The sequence below is a fragment of the Staurois parvus genome, unplaced genomic scaffold (assembly GCF_062004578.1).
Source record: "Staurois parvus isolate SC_StPar_1 unplaced genomic scaffold, SC_StPar_1.0 ptg000697l, whole genome shotgun sequence".
Taxonomy (NCBI): domain Eukaryota; kingdom Metazoa; phylum Chordata; class Amphibia; order Anura; family Ranidae; genus Staurois; species Staurois parvus.
In genome coordinates, this window is record NW_028318493.1 from 3,508,522 (window position 1) to 3,531,926 (window position 23,405).

The following is a 23,405-nucleotide window of genomic DNA, read 5'->3' on the forward strand; positions in this document are numbered from 1 at the left end:
AATTAACATAAAAAAAAGTGTAAGAGCATGGAGCACTCCTGACTGTAAGGCCCTGACACCATGTGACATGGCTTTGTTAGTAAACAAAGTCATGTGATTTCCAAGAAAGTGTTGTTATGGTGGTCACATGACTTTGTTTATAAACAAGGGGCTAGGGTCTACTTTAGGGTTAGCACTAAGATTTCCATTGGGCATTTTTGGCACAAGAACAGGTCCAGGATAGTTGAACGGAGCTTCTGTAACTCACAGGAGAAATTTAAAGCTCATTGCAGCCTAAACGTTGAACTCAGGGAAAAGAAAATATTGTCTACCTAAAGTAGTCACGTGTACTCTTCCTTGAATTTTGTGCTTCCTCCAGATCTGGGCAGTAATTCAGTGTGAGACTTTTCCTGTGATAATGTCCGCTCACTGCTGCCCTCTCTCCTTATGCAGGGCGACTGGTCTGGTCTCCTCCCCCTCCTGTAGTTTTCTGCAGGCAGCCTGTAGTGGGTGGAGCCTTCTAGGCCCCTCCCACAGCTCTGCCCTCTGCACAGGCTATGTACAGAACAGTGATTATATCACCGATACTTTTACAAACGGTATTGTGGTTTGCACTTTTTGGCTATTGAGGAATTGTTCAGGTTTAAAAACCAGAAAAAGCCTAATTTCCTCTTCCCCGTTGACCCTCATATTTCGCCAATATGTCATGATTTTTCCTATAATCTCGGGAAAGCAAAATCGTCCAGTTTTACTCCTGCAAAGTCATTATTGTCATCTCTGCCTTATCATATTCCGGGGTTCAATGGATTCTAGTGTTTTACCCCAATGAATCCTTCACAGAACCTGAATAACTAATATTTGTCGTTCACAGCCATATCATTCAATGTATAGAGACCTTGAGCTGAATGATGGTTAAAGTGTATCTCTAGACAAAACTAGTGAGGAAGGGTTAAGCCAGCCATAGAAGAATCAAATCTCGGCTCAGCAGGGATGGGCTGAGATTCGATTGACATCAGTACAACCAGCCCATCAGATTCTTTGCATGTGATTGCTGACGGTGGCTATAGCCTCCAGCAGTGATCATTGTGTTCTGCTGGAAGGGAAGGCGTCCCGCTGGCAGAACACAATAGCACTTCAGGAAGGATTCCTCCATCAACACTGACTGTATTGATGGGGAAATCAGGAGATTTTCTTTCCTGCAGCCTGTGGTTGCAGGATAGAAAATTGCATCATCTATGGCTTGCCTTAGACCCTCTGTCAGGTTTTATTACTGGTACATGCATAGGCTAGGTTCACATCAATGCAGGCTGCAGTTGATATGTTTTTCTGGCACATTTTGTGGTGTGCTTTGCGTTTTTGAACATAGGTTTTTTGGCTAATAGGAAAGTATGACAATTCTGTTCATGTAATGTGGCTTTGATGTGACTTTACATTCTCTGGCATTCAAGTAGCATCAAAGTCGCATCAAAGTCTCATCAAAGTAGTGCAGGAACCATTATGTGTGCAGAGTCGCATGTCAGGGTTAGCAGTAATCGTGTTCTAACCCTAACAATTACCGCTAACCCTAACTCTAACCCGAACCCTAATATTTAGCCCTAACCCTAACATGTGACTTTGGACACATAAAAGTTCCTGCACTACTTTAATGCGACTTTGATGCTACTTGAGTGCCAGAGAGTGTAAAATCCCACCCAGGGGCAGACTGACCATTGGAAACTCAGGCACTGCCTGAGGGCCCAGAGTCAGTAGGGATATAGTAGTTAGAAAACTCGTAGATCCCCTGCTTGTCTTTTCCTTGCTGGAGATATTAATTGTTCATGTTCTGGCCCCAAAGAATCAGCAGGTGAGAAGAAATCTCTCCAAAGTGTGGGAAAATCAACGGAATAGGTGTCCTCAGGGGTGGACTGACCATTTGGAAACTCAGGCACTGCCCGAGGGCCCGGAGTCAGTGGGGATATAGTAGTTAGAAAACTCGTAGATCCCCTGCTGGTCTGTTCCCTGCTGGAGATATTAATTGTTCATTATCTGGCCCCAAAGAATCAGCAGGTGAGAAGAAATCTCTCCAAAGTGTGGGAAAATCAACGGAATAGGTGTCCTCAGGGGTGGACTAACCATTTGGAAACTCAGGCACTGCCCGAGGGCCCAGGGTCAGTAGGGGGCCCCATGAGATGCCCCTGGTACCTTTTTCATAGGCTTTTTTGAGTTTGGGTAAGGACACAGGGGACCCATGATCCCCTATTGCCCGGGGGCCCCATGAGTTGTCAGTCCGCCCCTGGTCCCACCAAAGTCACACTACATAAACAGAACGGTCATACTTTCCTATTAGCCAAAGAAAAAGAAAAAGCAAAACACAAAACTCATCAAAAACGCATCACTTGCGTTTTTGGTGTGGGTCCATTGAACTCTATTACACGCAAAACACAATCTGGTGCAGGAAAAAAGTCCCTGACCCTTTCCAAAAATCACACCGGCTCAAAACACATAGATGTGAACTAGATCCATAGGAAACCATGTTAAACGGACTGTAGTTCATTTCTGAAAAAATGTATTGGTGTGAACCAAGTCTAAGAGGCCTGAGATCTCCTATTATTAATATCCAGTGTTGTGAAAGACAGTCTTATTGGTCAAGCTTCAATTAGGATGCTCACATGTACCAGTCTCCCCAAAACAAGAATGGTTCTTGAAAAAATTCCGAATATATAAGAGGCAGTAAGAGCACCAAAACAATGGTCTAAAATACTTTTGCGTTAGATAGTCACTGGAATAAGAGAATCAATGTGTTTCAGGGGTTCAGACTCTCTTTATTAGGGCTTATGTATTATGTAACCTCAGAAATGTCAACTGCATTGTGATGATAGCTTATGATATGATATATATATACAGTGGGGATCGAAAGTTTGGGCACCCCAGCTAAAAATTTGTATTAATGTGCATAAAGAAGCCAAGGAAAGATGGAAAAATCTCCAAAAGGCATCAAATTACAGATTAGACATTCTTATAATATGTCAACAAAAGTTAGATTTTATTTCCATCATTTACACTTTCAAAATAACAGAAAACAAAAAAATGGCGTCTGCAAAAGTTTGGGCACCCTGCAGAATTTATAGCATGCACTGCCCCCTTTGCAAAGCTGAGACCTGCCAGTGTCATGGATTGTTCTCAATCATCGTCTGGGAAGACCAAGTGATGTCAATCTCAAAGGTTTTAAATGCCCAGACTCATCTGACCTTGCCCCAACAATCAGCACCATGGGTTCTTCTAAGCCAGTGGTTCTCAACCTTTCTAATGCTGCGACCCCTTAATACAGTTCCTCATGTTGTGGTGACCCCCAGCCATAAAATTATTTTCGTTGCTACTTCATAACTGTAATTTTGCAGTGGGAGGAGTAGTGCCCCATCACTGATGCCAATGGGAGGAATAGTGCCCAGTGGTAGGAATAGTGCCCCATCATTGGTGTCAGTGGTAGGAATAGTGCCCCATCATTGGTGTCAGTGGTGGGAATAGTGCCCCATCATTGGTGTCAGTGGGAGGAATAGTGCCCCATCATAGGTGTCAGTGGGGGGAATAGTGCCCCATCATTGGTGTCAGTGGGAGGACTAGTGCCCCATCATTGGTGTCAGTGGGAGGAATAGTGCCCCATCATTGGTGTCAGTGGGAGGAATAGTGCCCCATCATTGGTGTCAGTGGTAGGAATAGTGCCCCATCATTGGTGTCAGTGGGGGGAATAGTGCCCCATCATAGGTGCCAGTGGGGGGAATAGTGCCCCATCATTGGTGCCAGTGTGAGGAATAGTGCCCCATCATAGGTGTTAGTGGGGGGAATAGTGCCCCATCACTGGTGTTAGTGGGAGGAATAGTGTCCCATCACTGGTGTCAGTGGGGGGAATAGTGCCCCATCACTGGTGTCAGTGGGAGGAATAGTGTCCCATCACTGGTGTCAGTGGGGGGAATAGTGCCCCAACACTGGTGTCAGTGGTAGGAATAGTGCCCCATCGTTGGTGTCAGTGGGAGGAATAGTGCCCCATCGTTGGTGTCAGTGGGAGGAATAGTGCCCCATCGTTGGTGTCAGTGGGAGGAATAGTGCCCCATCGTTGGTATCAGGGGGAGCAATAGTGCCCCAACGTTGATTTCAGTGGGGGGAGGAATAGTGCCCCATCGTTGGTGTCAGTGGGGGAAGGAATAGTGCCCCATCGTTGGTGTCAGTGGGGGGAGGAATAGTGCCCCATCGTTGGTGTCAGTGGGGGGAGGAATAGTGCCCCATCATTGGTATTAGTGACATCAATGATTGGGCACTATTCCTCCCACTGACACCAATGATACTTACCTTGCTGACCCCTGCTCCAGCCTGGGCTCGCTTGCTCCCTCCCTCTCCCATGGTACAGACACTTACCGGTCAGATGTCTTCCTTCTCCGGCCGCTCTCCTCCTCTTCACTCGCTCGATCTTTGCGGTGCCGTTCGGCTCCTCCTCTCCAAGCTCCAACTCCTCGCCGATGATTGGCCGCCTGTGTGCCTCTCCTGAGCTACAGTTCCGGTGGCCAATCACCGGCGAGGATTGATCCCGGGGGTGTGTCCAGATGACAGGAACGGCATGTCATCCCACCCACACCTGGAGACGGATAGAGCAGCGGTGTCTCGGTTCCTAAAGCCATCGGAAATATGTGTTTTCCGATGGTCTTAGGCGACCCCTGTGAAAGTGTCGTTCGACCCCCAAAGGGGTCGCGACCCACAGGTTGAGAACCGCTGTTCTAAGCAGTTGTCTAGAAAACTGAAAATAGTTGACGCTCACAAAGCTGGAGAAGGCTATAAAAAGATAGCAAAGCGTCAGATGTCAATATCCTCTGTTCGGAATGTAATTAAGAAATGGCAGTCATCAGGAACAGTGGAAGTTAAAGCAAGATCTGGAAGACCAAGAAAAATATCAGACAGAACAGCTTGCAGGATTGTGAGAAAAACAATTCAAAACCCACGTTTGACTGCACGATCCCTCCAGAAAGATCTGGCAGACACAGGAGTTGTGGTCCACTATTCCACTATAAAGAGATACTTGTACAAATATGGTCTTCATGGAAGAGTCATCAGAAGAAAATCTCTTCTACGTCCTCACCACAAAAATCATCGTTTGAACTTTGCAAATGAACATATAGACAAGCCTGATGCATTTTGAAAACAAGTTCTGTGGACCGATGAGGTTAAAATTGAACTTTTTGGCCGGAATGAGCAAAGGTACGTTTGGAGAAGAAGGGGCACAGAATTTAATGAAAAGAACCTCTGTTAAACTGTTAAGCATGGGGTTGGATCAGTCATGCTTTGGGGTTGTGTTGCAGCCAGTGGCACAGGGAACATCTCACGAGTAGAAGGAAAAATGGATTCAATAAAATTTCAGCAAATTTTGGATGGTAACTTGATGCCATCTGTGAAAAAGCTGAAGTTAAAGAGAGAATGGCTTCTACAAATGAATAATGATCCTAAACACACCTCGAAATCCACGGGGGATTACATCAAGAGGCGTAAACTGAAGGTTTTGCCATGGCCTTCACAATCTCCTGACCTCAACATAATTGAAAATCTATGGATAGACCTTAAAAGAGCAGTACGTGACAGACAGCCCAGAACTCTCAAAGTAATGGAAGACTTTTGTAAGGAAGAATGGGCAAAGATACCTCAAACAAGAATTGAAAGACTCTTGGCTGGCTACAAAAAGCGTTTACAAGCTGTGATACTTGCCAAAGGGGGCAGTACAAGATATTAACTCTGCAGGGTGCCCAAACGTTTGCAGACGCCTTTTTTTGTTTTCTGTTATTTTGAAAGTGTAAATGATGGAAATAAAATCTATCTTTTGTTGACATATTATAAGAATGTCTAATCTGTAATTTGATGCCTTTTGGAGATTTTTCCATCTTTCCTTGGCTTCTTTATGCACATTAATACAAATTTTTAGCTGGGGTGCCCAAACTTTCGATCCCCACTGTATATATATACAATTAGATCACACCAACAGCAGCCTATGCAGCATGAAGAAACTGCTAGGGGTAGCATCTGTTTTTTTACATACAACTATCTTCACAATCCTGTTGAGTCCAGCCATATTTAAGGTCATATAATCCAGGGTTATGCTAAAAGATAGAGCATATTTCAACTTTTTTTTTATCAAACATGCTGGAACAATGACATCACAAGTAGCTGGTGGTCACCCAGTGATGTCATCAGGTAGCCCCACCCCTTAGCTTATTTAACAGTGAGAGGTGGCAGAGCTGTCATTCGGCGGAAGCCTTCGTCGGGTGTAGAGCACTTTCTTTTTTTTTTGCTCCGATTGGCGTTCATCATGATTGACGCTGGAACTACACTGGTGAACAAGTTTTACTTTTTTTTTTTTAAAAATAAAGGACTTGCAAAAAACTGTTGTGGTTTTTACTCACTTTTACTACTTTTTTGGTGGGGTTTGTGAGGAAGAGGCCCTTGCCCTCATCTACATGTGGATAAGGTGTTATGGGGCATGGGGAGCATCCGTTTTCTTTACATTCAACTGTCAGCGGGGAATCCCGCTGACAGTTGAAGGCACATTCATTCTTAAGGATGGGGTGGCCAGCTTGCTGGCCTGATCCTTAACAACTAGCTATTCACTGATTGTTAAGGAAGCTGGTGTCCCTGCCTCTTAACGCTACTTACACACTGTGCTTAACAAATGCCGGCATAAAATGTTAAAATATTAGCATTTTTTTATCCTGCGTTTTTTTTTTTTAGCAGTATTTAGGTTCTAGTGTGCATGAAGCCAAAAAGTTGAAATCTGCTCCATCTTTTTGAATAACCCTGTACTTAAGCTCTGATGAAGAGCAACTGCCTGACACCCCAAAATGCGTTGGATCTCTTATCCCGATGAATATCTAATAACAAAATTGACTTTTTGACCTTTTGTGTGGCGCTGTTATATTTTCTTATTTAAAAATCCAAACTTTTACACTTGTCACCAGAATAGATACATAGGAGAAATCTTCCAATGGAAATAGCTGTTCTTGTAACAACTGTCCCCACTTTGAGAGATTTCCAGTGTGGGTTTCCTTTCAGTATGAGTTGGTAGCCCAACTTAAAGTACAACTAAAGGCAAAACTTTTTTTTAGCTTTGGATAGATTCAGGGGCGCCCCTAGGTTTGGTGTCACCCGGTGCGGTAACACTTGGTGACACCCCCTGCGATGATCCCTGCAGGATGGATCGGAACTGCGGATTGAGAATAATGGATCGGACTCACCCCGTATAGGTTGCATGCCGACGATCCCCGCAGGATGATTCGGATCTGCGGATTGAGCATAATGGATCAGAGTCCGATCCATTATGCTCCCCAATCCGCAGATCCAATCCATCCTGTGGGGATCGTTGGCTTGCTTTACAACTTACCTTTTTGTGGAGCGGGCCAGGTGTCACCCCGTGCGGGCCGCACCTGCCTTGGGACACCCCTGGATAGAATGGAGATGGATTAGAATACCTGTTAGAGTTTTTAGCTGTCTATGTCCCTGGCACATGGGCAGCACAGTGGCTAAATGGTTAGCACTTCCACCTGGCAGTACTAGGATCATTGGTTCAAATCCTGCCTGGAATTTGCATGTTCTCCCCCCACGCCTGTGTGGGTTTCCTCCGGGTACTCCGGTTTCCTCCCACACTCCAAAGACATACTGTTAGATGAATTGGATCCTGTCTAAGTTGACCCTAGTATGTGTATGTATGAATGTGAGTTAGGGACCTTAGATAGCACAGCATTTGAGGATTAGGGACTGATGTGAATGTACAATATATATGTAAAGCACTCTGTAAATTGACAGCACTATATAAGTACCTGTAATAAATAAATAAATAAATAAATAAAATATTTGTCCTGTTTACCTTTCTCATTGAAAGTAAAAGAAACCCCAAATTTTGTGTTGTCCCCAGAGAAGTAATAGAAGAGAAATCTTCCAATGTGGACACTAGTTCTGGTGACTTGGGGGTCATCAAGGAATTCCCCTAATTTGCAGCAATTTTCTCCCTTCCTGTTTTGGCTATGGGACAGGAAGTGAAGGGAAATCTCTCCAATGGGACATCAATGGCACAAAATAAACTAATAGGGGCCATAACCTTGAAAAAAAAGTTTTCCCTATAGTTTTACTTTAATGCTCCAAATGCAAGTTTTTTTCCAACGATACAACGCAACATTTTATTTTTCCACTTTTGATCTTCTGGTTGGCAGAACCGGTACCGGTCTGACCTGAACTTTATGAGAGGTGTGGGCTGCATCATCCCAGGAGCTCTGGACATTGAGGAAAAGAAGAGGGCATCCGACCTGATTAGCGAGGTAATCATTTTACTTTATTAATGTATATCTAAAGCTAGAACTTTTTTTTGTACTTTTGTAGGGAGTTTTGGAGTGGGGAAGAGCCAGAACCCCGGTTTTAGTTCTGCCTGTGTCCCCACTGGTGATACTCATCCTCTCTGTTTGTACTGGTGACCATTGTAACTGTATTAGAAAGTGACGGAACATCACAAATTACCAATTACCAAAAAAACTTTAACAATGTCCACAAGGGATTTGTAGTATACCCTGTCCTTCCGCCATGCTGCTGCTCTACTCAGCTGCCAAAATGACAGCTGGGAGTTTCTGTGTAAATACAGCAACTGTCTGACACGGTGTTTATAAACATTGTTCATGCAGAGATAGAGAGATACAATGTAACATTGATACTTTTGTATGTAATCTGTTTCATTCATCTGTATATCAAAGTGATGAGCTCTAATCTGCATTGGATGTCAGGTAAGCTAACCTAACAGGTAAAATAAATAAATGTGTCCTTTAAGTGGTATTAAACCCCAAAACAAAAATATAATAAATTGATAAAATATAATAAATTGCAACTTTACCAATCACTAGATGTGGTGGCTACATTAGATTTCTTTTTCTTGATTTTCCCCTCTGTTTTCACCTGGTGATCTGGCCTGTAAATCACCTCCTGTATTGGAGCGCCCCCACCAGGGGCGGACTGACCATTTGGAAACTCGGGCACTGCCCGAGGGCCCAGTGTCAGTAGGGGGCCCCATGAGATGCCCCTGGTACCTTTTTCATAGGCTTTTTTGAGTTTGGGCAAGGACACAGGGGCCCCATGATTCCCTATTGCCCAGGGGCCCCATGAGTTGTCAGTCCACCCCTGGCTCCCACTCTGGATGAAGGAGCCCAGGGGGCACATTTGGACAGCAACACTGTTAGTCTGGGGGGAAGGGAGTGTTAAACGTACTAGAATATTTAGATACACTAACAAATTAAAGCCAAAACTTCAGCTAACACTTTATAATCAGTTACAGCAAGCAGTTTGGTTCCTTTTGGGATAAAGGTTTTACATGAATAAATTAAAGCTGATCGTTGTAAGCACCCCTGACAGTGGTAAATGGTTTTCCTCAACACTGTAAACTAATTCATCTGCAGGACAGCTTGTTCTTTTGAAAAACAACAGAATTACAGGTCATATCACTAGGTGAAACTAGAAGAAAGAAAGCCTAAAAAAAAAAAAAAGAAAGCAGCCATCACATCTTAGAATTGGTAAGCTGCAAAAAAAAAGACTGCTTTTGGATTTAATACCATTTTCTATTAACTCTTTCTTCCATTCCTCCCCTTAACTATTATTTTCATGCTGATTTTTTAAAAATGTTTCCCTAACTTTACATTTTTTCTTTCTTTTTTGATTGTTAAATTTGCAAAGTTAAAAGGCCTTTTATTTCATTTGTAAATTACTTTGCAATGTCACAATAACAATTTTAGCGTGACTTTTAAACAGGACAAACTATAAAATACAATTTACATTTGTAATTTACAGTAACAATTTTTTTTATAACTAACACCGATCAAAGTAGAAAAAAGTATGTTAGCTGTTTTGTATTGTCACCTTTTTTGTTTACGGGTTGCTTAAAAAATAAAATAATTTTTGCAAGGCATTTTCACCAGGGAAAAGCCTTGTTTGTCCTAAAAATATGTCTTACTTTTTATTGTAATTAATGAAAAAGTTATTGCAGGAAAAAAGCAGAAAAACAAAAATTGCTCTGGTCCATAGAGGGTGTACAGGTTTGAGAGCTGAATTGTTTCACTGACAACTGTCCAAGAGGGAATTTTCCCTTGATTCCTGTTGTGTAGCAGGACAGCAGAGAAAATTGTGCAATAACAAACAGACAGCAAAAAAAAAAAAATCAAGTCAATGGCATCGCTGGGTCTAAAGTATACTGTGTGTAGTGAAAACGGAAAAGTTTATTTAAAAATGTCATTAGTATGTTGATGAGGGAGGAGAGAGGAACCAAGAAAGGCAAATCATAAGCAGATTAGGGCTTCAGTCATACTTAAGCGACTCCAAAGTTGTGTGATTTCCATTGTGACTTTACATTGCGACTTTACATTGCGACTTTGATGCAACTTTGGCTGCTGATAGCATTAGAGTGATTATAAAGGCTCAAGGCTTTTTTTTTTACCTCTATACATTCTATGTGTGCAGCAGTGCCCCCAGCCACCTCAATACTCACCTTAGCCCACCAGGATCCGTCGATGTGCACAACAGCTTTGGCTATCCTGGATCTCTGCCTCCTCATTGGCTGAGACAGAAGCGGGAGCAAATGACTCCCACTGCTGTCGATCAAAGCCAGTCAAACACAACAAACACTTTACTCCTGCGCTAGGAAAGGACTCAGTAGACCCAATAGGAATGTTCTGGAATTTTCTGGAATATGCACTGCTTGCTGCCCTCAGCAGACCGGGGTGGTCCAAATACACTGGATACAAATGGAGAAACAGAAAAAGGGCGCACCGACCTAGTGCATTATCGTTTAAAATATTTATTGAAGAAACAAAAATAGGTATCATACTCACAATGGACATAATAACACAGGCATGTCAAACTGAACAAGATGTATGATCCAAACAACATCTGAGTCCATAAGATGGAACCCTGGGTGATCAACTGGCTAACGCGTTTCGAGGACACAACCTCTTCCTCAGAGCCAACCAATCAAAGCCAGTCAGCCAGTGAGGAGAGGCGGGGGCCAGGCCACGGCTTCGTGTGTAAATGGACACACGGAGCAGCGGGTGCCCCCATAGCAAGCTGCTATGGAGGGGCCAGGTGAGCCTGCAGGGGACCCGAGAAGAGGAGGAGCCAGGCTGCTCTGTGCAAAACCACTGCACACAGCAGGTGAGTATAGATATGTTTGGTATTTTATAAAAGAAAACAAAATGAGCCTTGATATTGCTTTAAGAAGCAACTTTTTTGAGAGTTTACATTGCAGTCTATGGCACTCAAGTTGCATGAAAGTGCAGGAATGTTTTTTAAGTGGCTGCGACTTTAAGTTGCATAGATTTGAACGGCTTCCATTGAAATACCTAGGCTATGACTTGTTAAGCGACTTTATGGTTCCAAAGTCGCATGAAAAGTCTCCCAAGTGTGAATGGAGCCTTAACCTTAAGATCTGAAGGTTTCACTCTTCCAATTCTTATCTCTGACTGCAGACCAAATACCGACAACAGCCCTATCAGCTGAAATATACGACAATCACTGACTCTGTGGACCTTCTGCATGCCAAGTTTAGCAACAAGATCACCAATGAGGTAAGAGGTACCACTGGGTTCCCACCAATTTTTGTGCCTGAGCTGATTTTTATTGCTAATATTCATTTTCAAAAATTAGATATGCCTCCAAGTAATACATTATCTTGGCTGCATCATATAAATACAAGCAAAACATTAGTCTTTTGTGTCAGGTTGCATGGCCAGATGCTTCGTATTGTAGTAACACGGGGCAAGTTGTGTGCTTTACTATGTGCTCTATAATGCCCAGAGAACTGCAGTGCGCTGTAGTGCCAGTCATTTTGAATGCTCTATGAATCAGTGGTGCACAATATAAAATACAGTGTATACCATATGTTCAATCTTCATCATAAAGTGCCTGTGCAATTACATAGTTACATACTGTAGTTAGTCTGGCTGAAAAAAGACAAAAGTCCATCCAGTTCAACCATAGAACGTGACTTCATCAAGAGTCATTTTGAATGGCAGCCCAATTTACATTGGGTAGGTTAAGTCAGTTCTTGCCACATGGCCTACTGCACATTTTAAATGATGGAGGGTTCAAGACCTAAATGTCACCGCCACTCTGGTTCATATTCCTTGGCCTCGTTGGTAAACACCCATACACATACACAGGAGGGGCCCCTCTGCTTCTGATGGCTCCAAATCTAGTCTTTTGGATATTCCATCTGAGCATCTGGGCCCACATAACATGGGGGTCCTAAATTATTGGTTCATGGCACCACAGGGTGACCCTTTTATCCACCACTAGACAGGCTGACTCTCCTGAAGTAGACTACCATTTTCCTGACTGGAACCAATTCTTTTTCCACTGAGGCTCTCAAGCTCTCCTTGCTCATCCACTCTGAGGGAATTGGTCCAGGCTTGCCCTCAAAGGGGAAAACCGCACAGTAGGCCTTTACATGCTCCCAAAGCAGCCCCACTGTCCCACTAGTGCAAACTATCATCCTCACTTTACTTCACTGAATGCTCAGACTTCTCTGAACCTCCAAAACTCAACTAGGTCCCTCTTCATTTCCCTTGACCCTTACCAAAGTATGGAGCCAACCTAGAAATAGCAATCCAAACAACCCAAAGGGGTCATAAACAGTGGCCCTATACCTGCTATATACAACACCCTGCCTGGCCCCTCACAGCAGCCATGGACTGCCTGCATTGTACAGAGAAGTACAGAGGTCTAAAATAGGTCTGAAAAAAAAAAGTTTTTTTCTAAAAATGTTATTTGTGTATTAATGAGGGGGAAAGGGGAAACCCAAACCCATTATGTTACATGTAAGAAATTACATTGTTTACTAACAATGTGATTTCCTTTCCAGCGACTCTACAAAGCAGCCGGCGAAGACATTCTTCATCATTACACCACCATTTTGGAATTACCGGAACATGTCCGTGCCAAACTCAATGCCGCCAATCTCAGTGATGTGAGTGAGCCGACCTCAGTACTAGTACAGAATTTTTTGTGTAAATAAAACCATCCATAATGCATCCATTGAGTGCATTCAGATTTAAAAAGTCAGTCCCCCTGAAACTGATATTTAGTTATAGGTGGAAATTGGTAGGCTGAGTCAACCCCTGGCTTCTTAAAATTCTTATATATCTTGAATGTGCCCAGAATGGTATTAAATCTCCCTGCCAAAATTTTGGAATCTGTTCTGGTCCACCTGGCCACCTGGGAGCTTTTGGTGTCTCTGCCCACATTTGTGTATCTTACCTACCGTGAGGTCTTTCTGCTCATCTTTGTGTGTCCTAGATCCTTTTGTTACATTTTCCCATAATATGAAATGATGAAAGAATGCAGTAGGGATGGTGAGAACTCACAGGGATAGTGGGAGCTCCTAATAATGGGCACTGCAGGGGTGCAGACTCTCAAACTCAATGCAGGGGTGTGGAGCCCCTCATAGTGAGCCCAGAAGGTGTGCAGACCCCTGAACTCAGTGCAGGGGTGATGGGAACCCTTCGCAATGGGCACAACAGGTATATGGATCCAGAAATTCAACACAGGAATGACGACAACCCCTTGTAATGGGCACAGCAGGTGTGCAGAATGAGGAACTCTGTGCAGGGAAGGAAGAAGCCCTCACAATAGGCACAGCAGGTATGCAGACCTGGGAATGTAGCGCAGGGATTCTGGAAATGCTCATATTGGGTATAGAAGGTGTGCAGACCTGGGAACTCAGCACAGAAATGATGGGAAACCCCTTCTGATTCCACAATTGTTGACATGTCACCTCTTCTTTCCCCTGCTGATACAAGGTATTCAATTGGCCAGATGGTTTGATTACGTGTTTCCTCTATTGCACACAGGGGTTCCTCCTAATGGCTAGAATGTCTTGTCATATGAGTCTTCATAGGCTTCAAAATAGGATGCTTCTTAGATGGATTAGACCTCACCAATTGCCTTCCTTGGTACATGCAATGATTGGGCACAGACTCCTCTTTAACTTTCCTTGATACCCTTTGGTGGGTTTTCCTGACAGCAGTGGATGCAGAATGTGGTCTATGGGCACTGGGTGATCTGCTTTTTGCATTCCATGCCCATGGACATCTAAGTTGGTTGGCAATAGGAAGAAGTTGGGACCACTGATCTACATTGATTATACATTAATACATAGGAGGGAAACCCGAATTCCTACTGAGTTGTGTTTACTGTATGACTATATAGCCTTATCTGATTGTCTCACATATTGTATTGACAGATAAAATATCGGGAATCCTGGCTCAATGCGAGGGCCCAGGGCCACAAGCTGACCATGGATGCGCTCCAGTTCCAGACTGCCAAGTCCTCAGGAAAAATCGCTAGTGATGTAAGTACAGCATGGCGAAAAAGATGGAAAACCTTAATGTGTGTTCAGTAGACGTCTACAATTTTGACATTTAGCTGGAATCATTTTGACCTGACTTCTGCTCATCACTCTCTAGCTCTTGCATATTTTCATCATTGTGTTGTCTTATAATGGTTTGTAAGTTTTCTGTTTAGTGGTCACCTACATATCTGAGAAAGTGATTGGAGAGAAGCAGTAAAGCACAGTCGCTGTGTTGGAACACTAAGTAGGAAACAGAGTCTGAACATACAAATATTAGTACTCCCTAATAAAATGTACATTCATTTTAAACTCCATTTAAACCACTAAATATGAAGCTGAAATATTTTGTATATAAGAATTGTCTTGATTTACCATAGTTTTTGTAATTTTCTTTAGCTAGTCTTGTAATCCAGACAATACAGGTTGGTGACTTCACTTTTTTCCACTTCAGTTAAACATAGAGTGGTTTCCAACCTGCCCAGTTTGCCAACTGGACAGGGAAAAAATGTCAGCAAGGCAATGTAGTCATCACCCTGCTCAGTCTAATATATCCTCCTGTCAGCAAACCCCCAGTGTTGGACTTATAGTATTGTGTTATAGAGTCAGGCTGGTTTAGTTTATATTGCTGCCCTTTTCTGAGCCAGTGTGGGCCATTCAGGGGCGGACTGACAACTCATGGGGCTCCCGGGCAATAGGGATTATGGGGCCCCTGTGTCCTTGTCCAAACTCAAAAAAGCCTATGAAAAAGGTACCAGGGGCATCTCATGGGGCCACCTACTGACCCCGGGCCCTCGGGCAGTGCCCGAGTTTCCAAATGGTCAGTCCGCCCCTGGGGCCATTCCATGCAGGGGATTATAGAAAGTAAAACAAAGACAGATCTGGTGATTTACCTTATACTAACAATGCCTACAAATACATTCATGGATTGTAGCATTTAAGAGATCTCTGTGCTCACCAATGAAATATACATAATTATTCAAACAACAATGTTCCATAAAGTGTATATGATGTTTGTCCCCAGTAATAGACAATGAAACTCTTTATCTATTACAAACATCACATGGACATTCATGTAACCTTGCTTCACTGTTTGGCTTCTTATGTATATTTCATTGATGAGTGCAGAGATCTCTTAAGTGTTAAAAATCTATTTTCTCACTTTTTTGCATAATTCAGAGTATCCATTTCCTTTGAAAACTGTTTATTCATTTTTTGATCCTCTAAACTCATAATCTTTTAACATTTTTGTAAAAATAAATTCATGTTAAATGACATTTTTTGTGATAAACTATTCAGAAAATAATTTTATTGATGCTCCATTTTCTAGAATTCCACATAAAGAAACTCTGGTGGGGTCAGTGTAATGTGATGTTTGTGATCTTCCTCCACAGTACACATACAAACATGAATATATCTCGGAGAAAGGAAAGCTCATTGGGTCTCGGAGCATTCTGGATGACCCCAAGATGCTGCATTGCCTTCGTGTCGCCAAGTTGCAAAGTGAGCGCCAGTATAAACTGGATTCCCAGCAGCTTCACTCGCAGTACCACCTTCCCTCTGACATGTTGGACCTGGTCCATGCAAAGAGAGCTCAGGCACTGGCCAGTGACCAGGACTACAAGGTGCTTCTCCACCATTACACAGCCGAACCAGAGGATATGAAGCTCCAGTGGGCCAGGAGGGCTCACCAACTGCAGAGTGAGGTACACAATACACAGATCACTGGTTTATATAATGGAAGTGTAGCACTCACCCCCTCAGGAACGGTTGGTCTCTACATGATACCCCAAAACCGCAAAATATTCTGTGTCTGACTATATCAGCAACTAAAATGACTGGTAGCTCTAATGTCTCTAATAGCAGCCTTTCAGAAATATCAAAGTTGATGGGGACCCTAGATCCTTAATTAGAAGCCTCCTAGTTACAAATATTTCCTTTAAAAGAGAAAATATTAGTTGCCATAGATTCAAGAGTAGCAGGCTTGCTGTTACAATGGATGCTTTTAATACCTCTTTGTGGCCCTAGATATTGCAGTAGCAACATCCTATTGGAATTTGTCCTCAGTGATGTCTAAGGCAGATAAATATTCATAACCAGGGGCGGACTGACAACTCACAGGGCCCCCGGGCAATAGGGGATCATGGGGCCCCTGTGTCCTTGCCCACACTCAAAAAAGCCTATAAAAAAGGTACCAGGGGCATCTCATGGGGCCCCCTACTGACCCTGGGCCCTTGGTTAGTGCCCGAGTGCTCGAATGGTCAGTCCGCCCCTGTTCATAATTCAATATATTGTTCTTTCTCACACTAACTACTAGAGACAACTCAACAGCTGCAGGCAGAAACAATCAATGTCCTGAGTTTGGAAGTAAAGCCGGCCATAGACATAACCGACCAAGATTCAAACCATGTATGGGCAGGCTGAATGTACCCAAGTTGTTTGATCGATTTTACATGCCATTATGCTAGCGGCTGTCATAGCCACTAGCGATAATCACTGTTTTCTCCTGGTGGGGATGACTTCCCCGACCCCCCCAACATAACAGGAGGGATTCTTCTATCAACACTGTCTATGTTCATTGGGGAATTGAGTTCATTTATTTCCTGCAACCTATGGTTGCAGGAAAGAAATGTGTACCGTCTATGGCCTGCCTAACCCACAGAACATAGAAAACATAAACAGAGCTCAGGCTGGTTACAGCCTAGCCACTAAATTTAGCTAAGGACAGTCCAGTTTAAGGCAGGGTCCCTACATATGTAAGGACAGCAAGGGATTATAGATTATATTAAAGACATGTCATGTGTACAGTATATGGTGGAGGTGGGATCATGACCATCATTTAGATCAGTGGTCTCCAAACTGTGGCTCAGGGGTCGGATGTGGCCCTTTGCTTGCCTTTATCTGGCCCTTGCAACACTATTCCTCCTACTGACACCAACAATGGGGGAATAATTCTTGCCCCTGACACCAACAATGGAGAACTATTCCTCCCAATGATACCAGTAATGGGCACTATTCTGCCCATCAACATCAATGATAGAGCACTATTCTAGCCACTGACACCAATGATGGGGCATGATTCTTCCCATTGACACCAATAATGGGGCACTATTCCTCCCACTGACACCATCAATAGGGGCATAATTCCTCCCAATAACTCCAGCAATGGGGCATTATTCATCCTACTGATACCAACCAATGATGCAGCACTATTCCTCCCACTGATAACTAATGATGAGGCATTATTTCTCCCACTGATAACCAATGATGGGGCACTATTCCTCCTACTGATAACCAATGATGGGGCACTATTCCTCCCACTGACACTAATGATATGGCACTACTCCTCTCACACCAATGATGGGGCACTAATCTTCCACTAAAGATGTGGCATTGTTTACTCCTGCTGATACCAGGACATTTTCTGCTCCCACTGGCCACAGCCTTCCCCCCCTAACGTCTGAGGGAAAGTAAACTGGCCCTTCGTTTAGAAGGAAAAGTAAACTGGCCCTTCGTTTGAGACCCCTGATTTAGATTGGATTGATAGATCCTAATCTAATGTGAGAATTCATGAGAATTGTGCCCGTATGTGGTAATAGTTACAATAGGTAGGTTGAACAAAGGCACATGTATAGTAAATTAAGCCTCTCACAAACTCCAACAGTGGAGCTCAGCCATTAATATAGTAAACAACTGCTTCCAGATCTTCACTACTCTTCCCATAAAGAACCCTCTCCAGAGCTTTGCTATGTTTCTTATAAACAGCTTAACCGCCCTTCCCATAAAGAACTCTTTCCAAAGCTCATTTACTTTTCACATAAAGAACCCTTTCACATCCTAACTACTCTTCCAATAAAGAACCCACTCTACATCTCAACTACACTTCCCATAAAGAACCCAGATTCTGGAAACTGAGTGTAGGGATAGTGAGGACCCTTAATAATTGGCGCAGCAGGTGTTCAGACCTAGGAACTCAATGTGGATGTGGTGGGAACTACTCATAATGAGCACAGCAGGTGCGCAGAGCCAGGAACCCATCACAGAGATAGAGAACCTTTGATAGGCACAGCAGGTATGCAGACCTTGGAACTGAGGGAGGTCTGGAACCCCTCATAATGGGAACGGAAGTTGCTCAGACCTGGGAACTCAGTGCAGGGATAGTGGATCACTTCATAATAGGCACAGCAGGTGTTTAGACCCAGGAACTCAGCACAGGGATGGTGGGAGCCCCTCATAATGGGCACAGCAGGTGTTTAGACCTAGGAACTCAGCACAGGGATGGTGGGAGCCCCTCATAATGGGCACAGCAGGTGTGCAGAACCAAGAACTCAGCACAGGGATAGTGGGAGCTCCTCATAATGGGCACAGCAGGTGTATGAAATTAGGAGCTAAGCACAGGGAAAATAAGGTAACCCTTCATAATTGGCAGAGAAGGTATGTAGACCCAGGAACTCAATGCAGGGATGGTGAGAACCCCTCATACTGGCCCAAAGGATTTGTGTAGGCCAAGGTACTCAGCACACAAACTTAACCAATATAGTCCCTGGCAGATAGAAGAAACTGTCAGGTGGTTTATCAATGAAATATTAGTTTTAGGTGGACTGAACCTTTAATAATAAGTATTACTTACAAACTCCATTCTCTTTCTTGAAACAAGTGCACCAATCCCATTACATCCTTCGCACTCACAGCGGCAGTTCACTGCCTAATTGTGTTCAGTCTTCAGTATCAGCATTTGAGTTTTTCAGAACAGGTTGAACTTAAAGGACTTTGTCAGAACTTTGTTTCACAATACTCAGAAAAGTGGGACACTTTTACTTTTTACTCCACTTTAATGACTTGTTCCCTAACTATTTCAGTACGTTACGCCCTGGAACAGACGAAGCGTGACAGCTGAAAGTTCGCCCCGCTGAATTCTGTTACTGCGCGATTGTCGGCATTGAGTTTATTAGCAGGAATAAGGTCCTGTAATTGCAGCGAGATGACACTTTACATAGCGCAGGAGTGAAGTGATTAGCGTCCCCATTATTAATTAAGCTCTGTGAAAATAATACAACACAAGGAATTCTTGATGGGGAGAAACAAGCTCGCTTAATTCACTTGAGGTCTCTCTCTCATATCAGACATGATTTATTATTTACCGAAGTGTCGTGTGAACAAATGCAAACAGCTTCACTCTCTGAGGTTTGATGTGCATGGAAAATGAATAAGATCCAATTAAATTATTAATACAGATCAAAGACGCTCTTTATACCTCTAATCATCTTGGATTGAAAGTATATCGTGCTGAAAAATGGATATCACACACTTCCAATCTAGCTGGAAATTGTAACTCACCACAAGATTTCCCGCTACATCTTTCCCATGTGTGGAGAAGATGTATGAAGAGCACCTGTTTACTAGAGATGGGTGAGATCACTGAGACGCTTCATATTCATGAGAACGCAAACTACCCATTCTCTAGACCATTGAAGTCACTGTGACACTTCATATTCATGAGAATGCAGCCTATCCATTCGCTAGAGACAAGTGATATCACTGAGAACGCAACCTACCCATTAACTGGTAACCATTGACGCTACCGAAACACTTCATATTCATAGGAACACAGCCTATCCATTGGCTAGAGTTAGTGACATCTCAAGACACTTCATATTCACGAGAACACAGCCCATCCATTAGAGTTAGTTACATCACCAAGATGCTTCTTATTCATGAGGACACAGTCTATCCATTAGCTAGAATCCGTGACATCACTAAGATGCTTAATATTCATGAGAACTCAGCTGATCCATTCACTAGAAACCAGTAACCTCTTTGAAATGCTTCATATTCATGAAAAAGTATCCTACCTAATTGCTGGGGACCATTGACAACACTGAGGATCTTCATATTTATGAGAATGCATCCTATCTATTGACTAGAGAGCAGTGACATTACTGAAACACTTCATATTCATGATGTCACAACCTATCCAATCACTGTAGACCAGTGACATTACCAAGACTCTTCATATTTATGTGAATGCATCCTATCCATTGGTTATAGAGCGATGACATCACCAAGATGGTTCATTTTCATGAGAACCTAGCTTATCCATTAATACATATATAAACATGTAAGAAAGTGCACACAAATATATAAAGTGACACTGTGCATCTATGTATGTGCCACTAGAATATGTGGCCAATATAAACGTGAAAGAAACACTGTGTCTAAAACATAAGTCCAGAGTGTAGGTGTGAACGAGATCTCAAATGATCTTCCGGTATCCAAAAGACACAGATTGTGGATAAGGTGACACAATTAAAGTGTAGATTGCGCACTCACCAGATACGCAACCTTTTTGCGCATTTGTATGATATAATAAGGACATCAGACATCTCATCAAAAAGGTCTGGTCAGATCTGGTCAATGCCTCCTTCGCTATCCCACGGTTTGCACTTAGCCTTCCCAAATGGTAACCACTCTGCGGATGTACCTGGCTCCCACAGGAGCTCAGAAAAAAACAGAGGAGGCCAGTAGTGCAATATTGCCTTAGGATGTTTATTCCACACAATGGGTATGTATACAGCAAGAAAGCAAATAAAATAGATTACTGACCGATTGCAAGCTGCCGCCGGGACCCCTTGTGGTGCTGGCAGTAAGGCGTCAAAACAGCTGCAGCCCGACTCTGACGCGTTTCGAGCAAGTGCTCTTAGTCATAGGGTGTCCTGGCCCACAAGGGGTCCCGGCGGCAGCTTGCCATCGGTCAAATTCATTAAAAGGCATCCTATCCATTGACTAGAGACCAGTTACATCACTGTGATGCTTCATGATCATGAGATCTCAGCCTGTCCTTTCACTGGAGACAAGTGGCCTCATCAAGGCTCTTCATAGTTATGAGAACACATCCTATCCATTGACTAGAGAGGAGTGACATGACTGAAATGCTTCATATTTATGACAATTAAGCTTATCCTTTTAATAGAGACCAAAGACATCACCAAAACTCTTTATGAGAATGCATTCTATCCATTGATATCCATCACCGAGATACTTCAGATTCATGAGAATGCAGTCTATCCAGTTGCTAGAGACCAATGACATCACTGAAGATGCAACCTACCCATTAACTAGTAACCATTGACACTACCGAGGCACTTCCTACTTATAAGAACACAGGCTATCCATTGGCTAGAGTCAGTAACATGACTAGACACTTCATATTCGTGAGAACACAGCCTATCTATTGGTTAGAATTAATTACATCAACAAGACGCTTCATATTCATGAGAACACAGCCTACATTGAGTCAGTGACTCCACAGAGATACTTCATATTCATGAGAATTCAGCCCATTCATTCACTAGAAACCAGTGATATCACCGAGACACTTCAAATTTATGAGAGTGAAGCCTATCCATTAGCTAGAGACCAGTAACCTCTTTGAAATGCTTCATATCCATGAGAAAGTACCCTATAAATTTGCTGGGGACCATTGAAATCACTGAGGATCTTCATATTTATGAGAACACATCCTATCCATTGACAAAAGAGCGGTGACATTACCAAAACACTTCATATTAATGAGATCGCAGCCTATCCAATCACTGGAGACCAGTGACATCACCTAGATGCTTTATTTTTATATGAACGCATCCTATCCATTGGTTAGAGAGTAGTGACCTCACTGAGATGGGTCATATTCATGATAACTCAACTTATCCATTGGCTAGAGATCAGTGACTTCACCAAGATGGTCATGTTCATTAGAAGGCATGCAATCCATTGACTAGAGACCAGTTACATCACCGTGATGCTTTGTGATTATTAAAACTCAGCCTATCCATTCACTGTAGACAAGTGGCCTCATCAAGGCTCTTCATGGTTATGAGAATTCATCCTATCCATTGACTAGAGAGGAGTGACATCACCAAAATGGTTCATATTTATGACAGTGAAGGTTATCCTTTTAAAAGATACCAAAGATATTACCAAAACTCTTCATCTTTATGAGAATGCATTCTAACTATTGATATCCATTCAGACTTAAGAGAGTGAATACTATCCATTGGCTAGAGAACAGTATCCTTATTGAATTGCTTCATATTCACGAGAAAGCAGCCTATCCATTGGCCAGTGATATCACTGAGATTTTTCATATTCATGAGTACACAGCCTATCTATTCACTTGAGACCAGTGACATCACCAAGACTCATTATTTATGAGAATGCAGCCTAGCTATACACCATTGACCAGTAACTAGTGATGTTAAAATCTGCCTGGATTCAATTCACCAGGTGTTTGGTGCCTCTAGTTTTAAATTCGACAAACCATAACTCAGAGGTGAATCTTATTGAAATCTATGGGAGAGCAAATCTTGTTAAATTCTGGCCATTTTTAGGGCTAATAGGCAAACTAATGTACAAAAGAGGCTTGTGAACAGCCCCCTCTAACCACAGCTTAGACACCCATTTTTACTGCCCCTCGCCACCCATCTGAAAGAAGCCTACCTATGTCTAATATTTCACTATAGTAGTTTGTCAGCTTTCCCTACAACAGCTTCCAATTCAGTAACACAATGGGGTTGATTTACTAAAACTGAAGTTTGAAAAATCTGCTGCAGCTCTCCATAGAAACCAATCAGCTTCCAATTTATTTGTCAAAGCTTAATTGAACAAGCTGAAGTTAAAAGCTGATTGGCTATCATGCACAGCTACACCAGACTTTGCACTCTCCAGTTTTGGTAAATCAACTCCAATGGCTGCTTCTTTTTGCCCCTTTCATTTATAGTGAATGGTTGGCTTAACCAAAAGCCATTGGTGTTCTAAACCTGGTGGATTATAGTTTTAAAAATTATCTTGGGTAAATCTGCACATAAATTTGCCTGGACAGCAGATCTCAAGCATGCAGGATTCACCTTGAACCCATGGTAGTGGTGAATCCAAACCCCATCCCTATTGGTGACATCACCAAAACAATTCCCATTCATCAGAACACAGCCTATCCGGTCACTAGAGACAAATGACATAATCAATACAGAGTATATTCATGAAAATACAG

General features: G+C 42.9%; 1 protein-coding gene across 1 annotated transcript in view; it reads left to right on the plus strand.

Moving 5' to 3' along the window:
• Window positions 1-23,405, plus strand: part of NRAP (nebulin related anchoring protein) — a 151,171-nt gene that overhangs the window by 105,749 nt on the left and 22,017 nt on the right. The window contains exons 31-35 of the mRNA XM_089653065.1: window positions 8,196-8,300; window positions 11,481-11,579; window positions 12,875-12,979; window positions 14,255-14,362; window positions 15,754-16,065. Of these exons, the coding sequence (XP_089509191.1) occupies window positions 8,196-8,300; window positions 11,481-11,579; window positions 12,875-12,979; window positions 14,255-14,362; window positions 15,754-16,065 (729 nt within the window). The remainder of the gene's footprint in view (window positions 1-8,195; window positions 8,301-11,480; window positions 11,580-12,874; window positions 12,980-14,254; window positions 14,363-15,753; window positions 16,066-23,405) is intronic.